The sequence below is a fragment of the Lissotriton helveticus genome, chromosome 5_1 (genome assembly GCF_964261635.1).
Source record: "Lissotriton helveticus chromosome 5_1, aLisHel1.1, whole genome shotgun sequence".
Taxonomy (NCBI): domain Eukaryota; kingdom Metazoa; phylum Chordata; class Amphibia; order Caudata; family Salamandridae; genus Lissotriton; species Lissotriton helveticus.
In genome coordinates, this window is record NC_136065.1 from 128,454,046 (window position 1) to 128,467,923 (window position 13,878).

Below are 13,878 nucleotides of genomic sequence, written 5' to 3' on the forward strand. Positions count from 1 at the left end.
AACATGGTGGAGGTGGATGAATCAGACTTGTAGCCATGTCCTTAGTTTCTGAAGAGGAATCTTATAAGCCGGATCCTCTAAAGGACGTTTCCGTTTAGATGGTATCTTAGCTAAAATATGTCCAGTATCTGGATTGATGTATATCTTCTTTTGTTTAGGGTCTAAATTTTTTTTTTTAAAGCTCCATGATAGGTTCCAGAGACTTTGTGAGGCTTTCTTTTGTTTTCAGCGTTAAAGGTTTGAGTGCCTAAGAAGTCTTGCCTTTAGGAGCGGAAGGTTTCCGCTCTGAAGCATGTTTATCTTTCGGCGCAGAAAGCATTGGTTCCGAACTAGTCTTGTCTTTCGGAGCGGAGGGTTTCGGGTCAGATGACGATGACTTTGGATGACTCGATCACAAGCCAGGAGGCTTGACTGTTTGTTTCAGTGCCGGGCCAGAGTGCCGGAAACATTGTCTCAGTGCCGACCAATGCCCAAAGGAAGTGGTGGTGCTGAAGCCTAATGCTTGATGCAAGAGGTTTTGTGGGGTAAAGGGTCTTTAGTGCTCACAGAAGCCTGTCCCGGAGGCACGTCTTCAGACTCCAAATCAATCTTCAGATCAAAATAGGATTCTGGAACAGAGAAGGCTTCTTCCTCTTCTGCTTTTGACGCTTTGACCTCTTCATGTTCGGATTCTTCCCCAAAGATATCCATAGTATGTTGAATGCTTTGGTGTTGCATTTCTCTTCATCGAGCCAGACAATCGCGCAGTCTTTCTGGACAAGAATGACTTACAGGCATCGCAGTCTTCTTCCTTGTGCTCCGGTGAGAGGCACAAGTTACAAAGTTTGTGTAGGTTGGAGCGCGGGTACTTGGAATGGCACCGAGGACAGAATTGGAACGGAGTGCGTTCCATTGGCACAAGGGTGGACCGACTCGGCTAGGCCAGAGGGCTGCCCACGATGTTTCCGACTGAAAGTAGAGTATTTCCTGATCGATTCGAAACACGGAGAACAGGGAAACGTGTACGAGAACAATACCGTCGAGGGTACAGTGGATTGCACACCAAGGGGAACCCAAAGGACGGTTTTGAAGCAGAGCGCAGCAATACAGTTCCAAACCCGATGGCGGAAAAAAACAATCTAACAATGGAGTAGATGCCCATCCACACTATCACCGAAAGGAGGAGTCACCTTACCGTGTGACTGGGAAGACTTCTTAGAAGAAAAACAACCTGCAAACATCCGGACCCAAAACTAGATGGTAGGAGTATGCAAAGTATGTATATCTATAGCACACATGCCTCGAACAGGAAATTCATATTCAGAACCTTTAGGAAGTCCTGCTTTTTGTTGCTGGACTGTCTAGAATAAGTAACTGCATTGGATCCTATAGGAAGACAGCACGAAAATGAAATATATCGTGCAGAGTCCAGCGTTTTCTTATGAGTGGACAGGGGCTTGCTCTAGCAATCCCAAGGTGCTCTTCTATGGGGTAGTGTGGCCGAGCAGCCTTTGGCTTATAATAGAGGAGTATAAGATATCTGCAAATACACACAATAGTCAATAAAGGATGCACAAGACTCAAGGAGATCCACACCAATTTATAAAATATAACGGGTATCTTTATATATGTTTAGGCATCAGAATCAATTTGATCAGGTAAATATGTTTTTCAATAGAAATGCTTTTGTATTTATAAAGTCGACACTGTGCAATTTTCAGAAGCTGCAATGTTATATCCTATGGGAGAAAAAGCAAGTGCAGCATTCAGGTACAGTATAGCTACTTATGGGACCAGTCTCCTGGAGTTAAGGTGAGTAGTGGGCAAGGACCGAGGCAGCACCAGCAGAACACCACCAACAGCACTATGGCAGCCAGGTGCAGGGGTGCAAAACAGCGTTGGGTGCCCAATGTAAGTCTATAGAGATCAGTCATCATGTAAAGAGGCTGCAGGCGTCGACTGGGAGGCCAGTCGGGCTGAACCAACATGGGGTTCTCAGGTCTCACAATGCTCGGGTACAATGGGACACCTTTTATCCTCTTCTCCACTGCCCTGGGGCGACGGGTGCAGAGGTGGGTTTAGGCATTTGGTTTTTCTTAGTGGGAGCAGTCGCTGTAGAGGGGGCCTGCGTGCAGAGGGTGCAGTCAACATCGTAGAGTTCACTAGGGATGGAACCACGGTAGACTCGGACTCTGGAGGGCTGGGGGACCACAATGGCACCATTGGCCCACTTAAACTCGGGCTGGGGGTGACAGGTGTAGTGTTGTCCTTAGGCGTTGAGTTTTTTAGGTCACTAAGTCCTCTCAGGTGTCTTGGGTTGCGTGCAGGATGCACAGAAGCAGTTCCGCTACTTCACAGGAGTTCTTGGTTCCTGCGTGAAGTGCAGACAGGTCTCCCAAGCTTTGAGGGACTCAGCAGCTACAGGACAAATTGTCTTTTAGTGAAATTATCAAAGCCAGCAGGCAGCCCGGCAGGGTTGGCGCCAGGTCAGTTGCTGGGTCTTCTGTTCTTGTAGGTGCGACTCTTCTTTCAGGTCGGCAGGATCAGATTTTCTGGTGTCAGGGGCTCCCCTAAATACTGAATTTAGGGATTTTAGAGGAGTGTAGGGTAGTAGCCAATGGGCTACTGAACCTTGGGGTCACTGTGCCCCCTATATGACCACTTCCTGTGTGAAGTGGGCATACCCCTGTCCCAGAGCTCCTAAATTTGCCATGATCACTTCTGAAACGTCATGTTCACCTCAGACTAGGCCACCGTAGTGTTTTCACTTTTGTTTGCACCAAAGCATGCAGCCTGCAATGGCAGCCTTCCATGTGTTTGGTGAGGGTTCCCTTAGTGTGGCACAAATTGTGCTCCATCCCTCAGGGACCCTATTTAGTACCTCAGGCCCTAGGTTCCAGAGCTACCATTTACTAGGGACTTAGAGCGTGTGCTTAAGGTATTGCTAATTGGGAAAAACAAACAGTTTGGGAAAGAGATCTGGCACTGGGGACCTGGTTAGCTTAGCAGGAACCCATTACTCTTTCAGACGAAATCAAATCAAATACCAGGTAAAAAGTCTGGGTGACTATGTCAAAAAGCAACACTTTCCTACCGATCCTTAGCAATGCTAAGATGTTAGCAGCCTTGAAAGTGTATTTGTATCCATCTCTTCCTTTCAACTGCGCCAGACCTCCTGTTGTCCAGAGGTAAAGATGATAATAGTGCAACAGAGTACCACTCCCTTACTTCTGATAATACTATGGATTCTTCTTGTGGGTCTGTTCTCAGAAACAAGGGATCTTGGTACTAGTGCTTGTTTTGTTCAGTAACTGAGATATAATAGCTCATCTGGTGGCTTGAAACCAGCTGCGTAGGGGTTCAAATAGTCTGTTATATTGCTAGGTATTACTGAGCTCCTAACTTGTGGAGAAGTGTGGCTCACTGGTTAGAGGAGGCAGACCCTGAAGCAGAGGTCAGACCTGGGACCAGGGTTCAATTCTCGACGCGGCAGGGTCTTGAGCCCAAATGTCCACGGACTCGATAATTCTCGCTTCGGTGCCTACTCGAATCACGGGTTCACACTCTGCAACTCTGAGCAATAGCTTGCTTAATCTCCACTACGGCCCCCCCGCGGCGGGATGCCTGGCTTTCACCTTGGGGATGCCCAGTACGGGTTATCTCACAGGGAAAAAGCCAGGACGGGTTCCCAAAGCAAGCGCCTTGAGACCTTGCGGTGATATGGCGCTATATAAGAACCTTTGACATTTGACATAATAAACGTTGCAGCTTTGGGAACATTGAAATATGCTGCTCTACTGGGACAGAACCTCGTAGAATGTCACATTATCAATAGTTGAGAATTTCAAGGCTATATTGCCAAGGGATATAGGGCCGTCTATATTACGTGGAGAATCAGAGGATATGTTTCTTTATAAGAACTGGGGATTTCTCTGTAGATTCGCTCCATTGCAAATGTTTAAGAGGCTCTCAGGTTGTAGCCCATTTAGTGCTTGAGTTTTTTTCTCCAAATCAATCATTTCTTCCTTGGTGAAAAAAATAGAACACACATCCTATTCATTTGCTAGCTGCAGAAGGCTATTTCATCACTGAAAGAACTCTCAATGTTGAAACTGGTCTATTGATATATGTCTTTAATGGCAAAAATGGTGTAAGCATTCAATGGCTGGTCAATGTTGTATGGTATAGCCTATGAACCATTAGACCAATCAGCACTAAATTTGTCTTGTTCTTAGTTTAAATTCCTAAAGTTAGATCCCCAGAGTTTGATGCCAATTCATAGAGGATAAAGCTATTAGGGTGCTTTATTGGTATTTCTCATGGAATGAGGAGTTAAATGTAACTAAAGATGTGCAACTGCATAATAAATATTAAACTGCTCAGTCTTGCAGTTCTTGTATAGCACACATCTACTGGACACTCTTCCTCGTCTGTCTTGGGAGGACTTTTTGCATAGTATATATTATTCGAAAATTCTTGCCTCTAGATGTGTGCATGTTCTTGTACAGAAATCCTTCAGCTGAATAAAGACCCCATGCCTCTGTTCTCGCAAAAAAGCAGAATAAGAAGCTAGTTACTTACCTGAAACTTTAGTTTTGAGGATTGACTCTTCTAGATTCACATACTATACATATATCCCGCCATCAAGAGTTTGAGCAGGAAAGTGCTACTTGGTTTTTTTTTTTAATAAAGATCCCTTAGAAGTCCAGTTATCCTATTTTACAACTCAATCATCCACACTGAATCATTCTTGTTCTTTTTCCTTCCCACTGCTTGCTATGTCATTGTTGATTCTTTTGTCAAGGTCACTTTTCCTTCCAGACCATCTCTTCTTACATGAATTCTTAACCATACTTCTATAGAGCACAATTTGTCTAAATGTGCCTAAATGCAAGTACCAACAATGTAGATAGCAGGTTGTGCGTGCTAGGAGCTAAGAAAAAGATTAGGTGGGTGTAGGAAGCTGGCTCTGTATATACTATACTAAAATGAGGTATAGTGTGCACAGAGTCCAGTGGAACCCCAAAGGTAGGCAGAAGTAAAAGTAGATAGCACCTTACTCTCTATTTGTGGTAGTGTGGGCGAGCAGTAAGACTCTATCAGGGGATAGTGTTAAGCATTTGCTGTACACATTCAATCAGCAAATGATGTCACACACACAAAGACTGAACTCAGGTCAATTTGATTTGTATAAAAATATTATTTAGTTATATTTATTTCTAGAACCAAGCAAGCCTGGTACAGGTAAGTGTCAATGGTACTTTTCAAGGCAGGTTGAACAATACAAGCAAGCTGAATGAAAATTACTTTGTTACAGGTTTGTTAATGCTTTCAATACAGTGGAAATTACTGTTAGATTACTTTTAATTACTTTACAGATTACTTTATGGATTACTTTTACTTTTTCTACTCAGTGTGATATGTCTAGATATCACACTGGGACATTTCCTAGAGAAATGGTAAGTAAAGCAGTTTTTAGTTATTTGCAGTTTTTCAATGTTTCATACAAAACCACTCCACGCGAAACAATTTTTAGGAAAAAGCACTCAATGCAATCCTATTGGAAGGAGCTATCAGTTTACAGGTAAGTACAAGTTTGTGGGAGTTGATATTCTGGGGTTAGAACCTGGGTTTCTCCAGGGTCAAGAAGGCACTCTCAAAGCACCCTAAGTGGCACTAGGGCGGCCGGGTGCAGAGGCTAATGCCCAAAGTTATCAAAAGGGGGATAGGGGACCACCGGTTGGAGGTTGCTCACGAGCAGGCCACAACGTTGTGGGAGCAAAGCTCCTGGTGTTAGGCTCAGGGCAAAGGGGATTCCGAGTTAGCACCCAAAGTACACCCGCAGGGGTGGCTGGGTGGAGGGTGCAGGATGCTGTTTTGGTCTAGAAGCTACAGGCGACATCGGGGAGTCATGGGGGTGGGGGGGTCAACCCATGATGGACTTGAACTCTGGAGCGCTGGGGGACAAAGCTAGGACCGGTGTGCCACTCAGACTCAGGCCGTAGGCGACGGGTGCAGGAGTGGTTCCAGGCGTCTGGTTTCTTTGTACTCAGCAGGTCAGAGTCTGTCTTGGGAGTTTCTGTTGAACAAAGCTGATGTTCACAGGAAATCCAGTCTTTGTTGAAGGCAATCAGTCCTCCCAGGGGTTCTGAAGGACGCTGGCTGCAGGACAAGGCAACGTTTAGCGCAGAATCTCTGGGAACTGCGGACAGGCCGGTAGGGCTGGGGCCAAGACAGTTATTCTCTGCAGTCTCCTCTGGTTGGCTTCTTCTTTCGTCCTTCTTCTTCCTAGGTTGCGGGAATCTGTCTTCTTGGTTCATGGCTGCCCCCAAATGCCCCCTAAATACTGTATTTAGGGGGGTTTTAGGGGTCTCGAGGTCAGTAGCCAATGGGCTACTGACCTTAGGGTGACTACAACCTTGATGTGCTCACCCCACGTGGGTCAGTTGGCACAATCCCTCACTCTGATAAGAGAGTGCCTGCTATCTGCAAGATGGTGGGCACTGAAGAGTGGGCTTCACCTCACCTGCCCCACCTGACGGGTGGGGTTGGAAGAAGTGGGTACATCTTCTGGGCTGTGCTAATTTTTCCTGCTTGTCTTCCCGCCGAAAGGGTGGGGAGACAAGAAGGGGGCCTACTCCTGATAGCAGCAGAGGCTGGGGGTCGCATTACAAAGGCGGCAAGGCCTTTGAAGCTCCCCTGCCACAGATGGCTCTTCCTGACCTGCGGGAGGTGTGACCACCTCGGTCCAGGAAAGGCTTTGTTTCTGGTCTAAGGGAGCAAAGGCTCCCACACCAGGGGTATAGAAACGTGTCTCGTGGTGGCAGGCTGGTGCGTACCAGTCAGGGAACCCACCAGAGGCTGGTCGGTTTTCATGGGGCATCTCTAAGATATTCTCTGAGTGCATTGTTCATTTTATCCCACACTGGCATCTGTGTGGGTTTAATGTGCTGAGAAGTTTGATACCAAACTTCCCAGTTTTTAGTAAAGCCCGGTGCTGTGGAGTTCGTAATGACAAACTCCCAGCCCCATATACTCTTAATGGCATTACTGCACTTAAAATGTCTAAGAATTGGTCTAGACACTGTAGAGGTACAGTGCTTATGCACCTGTACCGTCACCACTGGTATTGTGTATCCAGCTAGAGGGGTGGCTGACCTATGCCAGGGCAGTGGTTTGTGGGTATGACACACAAAGATGTGACCTTCCCCTCGGCTCAGTTTAAGCCGGAGGTACCGACGGACAGAGCGGGGCCTCTCTACCTGAGAGAGTGCCAGGCGAGGTGAGGCTTTAACCCATCAAATTCTTGGGTGAGAATTTAGGTGACCATGTCCTCATTTTCCTACCGTTCAATATTAAACATACGGTAGGTTATATTCGCATGGTACATTTTGTTTTATGGATAGATAATTTCTATTCTGTCCTCACTTGTTGCAGTAGTGTTTCAATACCATAAGGTCCTGAAGAAAGCCATTACTTGGCTGAAACATGTCAACCAGTTCCATCTATTGATAGTAGTATTTGTTGGCACTATCTACACTCTGCTTTTAACCTTGCCATTGTGGTGGCCCTTTCAATAAAGTCATTTCTTGGCACCACACTAGGCAATTTTAACTTTCACTTTTTTATTATTGGTTCACACACCTTTTGAGCACTGCAACTTTTTCCCATCTCAGCACCTGTACTACAACTTTTTGGCCTCCATCACTGGCGGATCTGTTCTTAGAATCTCTCACGATATCTTAAGTGAGTAACCTAGCAGATATCAGTTTGATAAAAATCCCAGATGATGAGTTTCCGCCACCTGGTGGGCTGATGGGTATATTTCTACACTGTTTCTCACCAGACTTTGCTTTTACATGCACCCACTGTTTAGTAAGCAGACATTTTTGAGCCGTGTTTAGACCTGTAGCATCCCTTGTGTATTTGTTACACAAAGATGTGTGTCATGTCGACTCCTCACTTTATACTGCATCAAAACACGCAGCCTGCAATGGCAGTGTGTGTAACGGTACAGGGCTTCTAAGAGTGGCACAATAAGTGCTGCAGCCCTTGGAGGCCTTCCCTGGCCACAGTACCCTTGGTACTCGTGGTACCTTTTACTAAGGACTGACGTGGCCAGAGAGGTGCCAATTAGAGGTACAAGGTACAGTTTTGGGAAAGAACACAGGCCCTGGGAACCTGATTGGCAGGGACCCAGGGCATTTCAAGTCACAGTGCATCATTAGTCCGGCAAAAAGTGGGAGGGTTACTGCAACAGAAACACAGCTTCCTACATTGGGCAAAAAGCACAAGGTCATCTGCCTGGCTAAATCACCAGGCAGACCACCTGCTCATCAATAAAATGCATTGATCACCATGTGTCACCTGTAAACCATGGCAAACTTGAAACCTGCATTTGAACTAGCATACTTGGATATTTACTTTCATGCGCACAGCACAAGAGAAACAAAGAGTACACTTTTAAGATGCATCACGGAGGTCAGGTTACTGTTTCCATCTTAGGCCTAGGGACTCAAAGCAGTCCATAACTTTTCAGTGGAATTTTTGCGTTTACTCTAAATGGATCATGGAGCTGATCGCCTCTACCATCTAAAACAAAGAAAAAGACAGGCAACATTGGAAAAAGTAACCCCATCAAAAAAGCCTCTTAGTTATATCTGAAATTCCTACAGTGTGACTTCATACAAAGTTACTCCTGCTATCCCCCCCACCGCCACTAATGGCACCATTTCATCTGCAAACTTCTATGAAGAAACTGCTAGACCTACAACCTCTACCATGAAGAGGATGCTATTTATCCAAGTGTTTCCCAAACTGTGGGTTGTGACCCACTGGTAGGTCGCGAGCTGATTTTTGGTGGGCAGTGAAAGTCCAAGCAATAAATAAAGATGCCTTTACATTCTGCATTGATCTTGTCACATTTGATGCACTTCAATGACAGAGGTCAAATGTCAGGTTATGTCTTCTGACAAATTGCTGCTTACGTTTTTAAAGATGGAGACTGGTGTTTAAAAACTCATTACACTTCGCTGTAGGATAAAAAGAAAATAAGGTACAGGGAGTGCAAAAGAAAAGTCTGTAGGATGTAATTTTTTGTAACATACAACACATTGGAGTTACCTGCAAATGAATTGTACAAATTTAGGAGTTACGTAAGCAAAGTGTGAAGGAAATAAAGATTTTAATGTTATGTTCTGTTAATAGATTTAAAGGGCGCATGGCTGCCCCAGCAACGTGGCGTCCCAGCACTAGAACTAGACACACAACGCAGGGTGGAGACGAGGGGGCAAAAACCAGACTGGAAAGAGCCATGTTTTGATGGCCTTTCTAAAGGCCCCATGATTCTGGATGCTCCTGATTGTCACAGGGAGAGTGTTCCAAAGGGCTGACGCCATCGCCCTGAAAGACCGCCTCCCCCTCCCCAACTCTTGCTCTTTTGACTCACGGAACACACGCGAGGTGCAGATCCGCAGAGCGCAGCTTACAGAGTGGTATATAAGGCAAGAGAAGATTGGACAAGATAAGAGGCACTTGATGGGTGATGTTTTTTGTGTGCAATACACAAGATCTTAAAGTGGATTCTCTTATCAAGAGGCAGCCAGTTTAATTTAGGAATGGGTTTCAATGGTGGTCAATAGGACCAAAACCAATTGAGACACATTACTTGGTAATCCACAAATTATAAATATTGACAGAAACCCAATTTCCACAAACCATTTGTGTACAATACCATTTGATCAGTAAAACTGCATGTGCAAAATAATTGTCAATTCAATGGATAATGCATTGTCTATAAATGACAGTGCACTACCATACAATGCTTTGTCACATCAAGAAAATCTCCTGTCTCATGTCCATTAAAACTAGGTGGGTTACAAAGGTTTGTCGTTCTAAAAAGTGTGTCATGCTTTAAAAAAGTTTGGGAAACACTGATCTATACTATGATCAAAGGTAAAGATAACAACACCGCTATGCGGCAAGATTTGATATTAATATTCACAGGGCTTACTGGCTTTTGTGAGAGAATCCTCCAGGGCTGAGCACCATTTTTCCTCTTTATGATATTTTAGGACCTGTTCCTCCAGAGTGGAAACTTTTTCTGTCATCTGGTCCAGGGTGCTCTGCTTGCTTGCCAGCTCCTTCTCCAACACTTGCTTCTGGTCTTTCAGTTTAGCTGCCAATTCTTCATACCTTTGTTCTTCACATTGTACATGATCCCTGATCTGCAGAAGAAGCTAAATAAAATAGAAAATGTATTTAGAAGGGCTCCAGAAACTGCTACAATACAGAACTGAGATATAATATAAATATTATCTTTAAAACATGTTTTTAATACTAGCTATATCAGCGAGCTCAACTGTTAAATGGGTGCACAGAAAAAAAAAAAGATTGATCTCTATACTAATAAATAATATTTATTTTAGCATTGCATAACTCTACTTCACTGGTGAGGCATTTGTCAGGGCCACTAGAATTATGCGTCGGGTTGGGCAAATTATGCATCATGGTGAAATAAAGTATGCAGCAAGAAAAGGCAAATTATGCAGCACATTTTGTGATAGTATTACTTCATTATTTTGTACTTTTTCAGTTTTACCCTCATAGCGCCTGCGCTGTGCTTGTAAAATCTATTGTTAATATAAATCTTAAAAGGGGCTTACATCCCCCCCCTTGTTTTTCATTGGTTCTTGAGCTTTTTACTTACTTTTCCTCCGGTTCTAGTGGCTGTAGCATACGATTTCCTGTGTCTTTCTCTTATCAGTCTCCATTTATTTATTTATAAAATTTCTTAAGCACACTGTTACCCGTAGGTGTCCCGACGCTGTGTGACCCTTCCTTGGACAGAATCGGAATCAGTCTAATCCGTAAACAGCCAAGTCTTTAAGGCCTTCCGGAAAGCCAAAAGATTCTACATACCCCTTAGGTACAGGGGAAGCTGATTCCAGGCTTTGGCTTCACTAACCACAAAGCTTCTTCCGCCCCATGTAGCTTTTTTTGCAAACGGCACATGAACCAATTTGGCATCCGATGATCGTAGTGGTCTATTTGGAGTGTACCAGTACAGTCGCTCTTTTAAATATGCTGGTCCACCTCCATGCTTTATGCACATGACACAAAGCCTTGAACCGAGTGCGCTTCTTAACTGGGAGCCAGTGCAACTTCATTAACTCTTTCGCTATAGGGGCATATTTTGGAATGCCCAACACCAGTCTGGCAGCAGTATTCTGCAAAACTTGCAGCCTCTGAAGTAGTCCTTCCTGCATGTTAAAATAGAGACTATTGCAGTAGTCCAGCCTCGACATGGTGAGGGAGGCGATAACAGTTTTTCGGCAATCTGTCAGTAGATATCACAGGACTTGCTTGCAGGACCTGAGCACAAAAGACGTGGCCGAGGTCACTGCATTTATCTGCTCTTTGAAGTTAAGCTTCTGGTCCAACCATACACCTAGGTTTTTAACCTTCCTGTTTGGGGCGGGGAGTGGACCCAGAGTATCAGGCCTCCAGAAATTGGGATCATTGCCGCAACATAGCACCTTCGTCTTGCTAGAGTTTAATTTAAGACAATTCTGTGCCATCCAGGACCCTACGGCAGTCATACACTCATTAAAACGGCGGGCCACACTTTTTACCTCAGATGGAAGTAGCGACACCACGATTTGCGTGTCATCCGCATATGTGGTCAAACTAAAACCAAATGATCGAATAAGGGGCACCAATGAAGATATATATAAATTAAATAGCGTCGGACTCAGTGAGGACCCCTGCGGGACCCCACACGGTAGTGCATATAGGTTAGATACAAATTCTCCCAGCGCCACCGGCTGACTCCTATTCATCAGGAATGATTTCAACAAGCTCCATGCTGCTCTCCTAATACCAATCTCCCGCAGCCGGTCCATCAACAAAACGTGATGGACCGTATCAAAAACTGCTGAGAGATCTAGCATAATCAGAGCTGCCTTACCACCCTGATCTAAAATAGTCCGATTTTAAAAGTGCCGCTTCCGTACTGTGGCCCCTTCGAAACCCATACTGCGTTTGATCCAGAGCGTGTGTGGATTCCAGGAATTGGCTGAGCTGGGTATTAATGTGTCTCTCTACAATTTTCGGTGGTCGGAAGTCTAGATATGGGCCTGAAATTATTAGGATCGTTAATATCGAGATTTGGTTTCTTCAATAGAGGCAAGATGGAAGTTTTTTTCCAGTCCAATGGATAGTAGCCTTCTCTATACATCCCATTAAAATTGGGTGTCAAGGATCGAGCGACGGGCTCTGCTGCTAACTTTAAGATGGCAATCGGACAGGGATCCAATGGAGAGCCTGATTTCACCTGCATCAAAAGGCTAGTAGTTTCTATGGTGGTGAGTGGAGCAAACTCCTCCAGCAACCCTTTATTTTCTGGCTGCAGATAATCAGCTTGGTCCGCCAAAGATTTTGGGATTACATTTGTAAAAGCGGAAAAGATGGTATTCACCTTCGTATAAAAAAAGCTAGCTAGAGTTTCGCATAGTTCTTGACTGGGTGTAATTGAAATGGCCCAAGTACTGTTTTCATCCACTTTGTGGGACTTTTTGTTAAAGCTTGTGCCTGCACAGCGCTTACTCTGTGCTTGTTTTTTACCTTCTGGAGAGTGCAGTGCTCTCTACATTTAGTCTCAGTCCCCCATGTTGCTCCCCCAGCCCCTTTTCCCGCCTCCTAAGCATCACTTTAATGATAACTATCCCCCATCTCACCACATCCCTGTTTTTGCCCTTGTAAGAACGCCACCATCTTGGAGCCAGGCAGCAACTGTGCTAATAAGAAATCGGGATACTATGCTGCTCGCTCTAGGAGTGATCTTTGGCTGTGCTTGAGTGCACAGGGTCTGTAGCCTTTGTAAACTGGCTGCTATGTGCAGGGCTGCTTTGCAGTGAGTAGTGTTTTCCATATGGCATGCATCGCACCGGACGTGGCAACTACAGACCTGGGTACCTGTGCAGTGAACAGTTCGTCTCGTGTACGTAGCGCAGTCTTTTGATATCTGTGCAGAGTGCCGTGCTTCTTTGTTTGCAAAAACAAAGGTATGGCTTGGTTTACCAGTGTCAAAGAACCAACAGGTCTGCAAAAGAGCTATGATTGGCTTCGCTTTAGGTATGCTGCCTCCGTTCTACTTTCTGGTTGGCTTTTACGGAAGGATTCCAGAAACAGATGTCAGCAAACACATTCTGCTACTCACTCATTGGCTAATGCGAATAGATCGATCTTTGCTGGAGTTGTATCAATTGATTGGTCTACAGGCAGAACTGTCATTGTTTGCTGAAGACGGATTGGTATTCTCTGAAAAGAGGGTGGGGCCAAAATAGGAGCCCGGAATAGTGACTAGTTTCCTGTGCTGATGTGGCGAGAGGCAGGGCTTTTCTCAGTAAAGAGGTGAATTTTCTTTGTCTAAACAGGTGAGATACGTGACCCGGATTGGAATTGGTATGCCCCTTTTGCGCATCAGTGCGTGGTGAAAGTCTATGCATAATTTGCTTTGAGCGTGCTGACTAGGATCCTTCTGAACTTTCCCCTTATAATCTTCTAGCACCATTTGTCAATCTTCATGATGCCCTCCACCTATCATCCACCCTTGCCGGGGTTGGGGCGTTGAACCTTTATGCTCCTTTTCCTATGGTGACGAAGCGGCTCCGTGTCTCCGAGGCACCACTTTCCATTCCCAAACGTTACATATTATTGTTATCCGGTGTGTTGGCTCAATTAAACTGAACGTCTACAACTCAAAAAATGCACTGATCTGTAAATACAAAGTGAAGGAATGGAAAAGCGGTTTCGCGATTAAATGGAGAAAGTTGGGCAACCTACGTATGCCCCAATAATGATTTGCGCAAGTTTACCTATAGCCTTTAGAAGCGGACT

At 44.9% G+C, this 13,878-nt stretch overlaps 1 protein-coding gene across 2 annotated transcripts in view; it reads right to left on the minus strand.

Moving 5' to 3' along the window:
- CNTRL (centriolin) overlaps window positions 1-13,878 on the minus strand; it is a 1,008,983-nt gene that overhangs the window by 149,233 nt on the left and 845,872 nt on the right. For both annotated transcript variants that reach the window (XM_078641873.1, XM_078641874.1), the window contains one exon: window positions 9,992-10,217. In XM_078641873.1, the coding sequence (XP_078497999.1) occupies window positions 9,992-10,217 (226 nt within the window). The remainder of the gene's footprint in view (window positions 1-9,991; window positions 10,218-13,878) is intronic.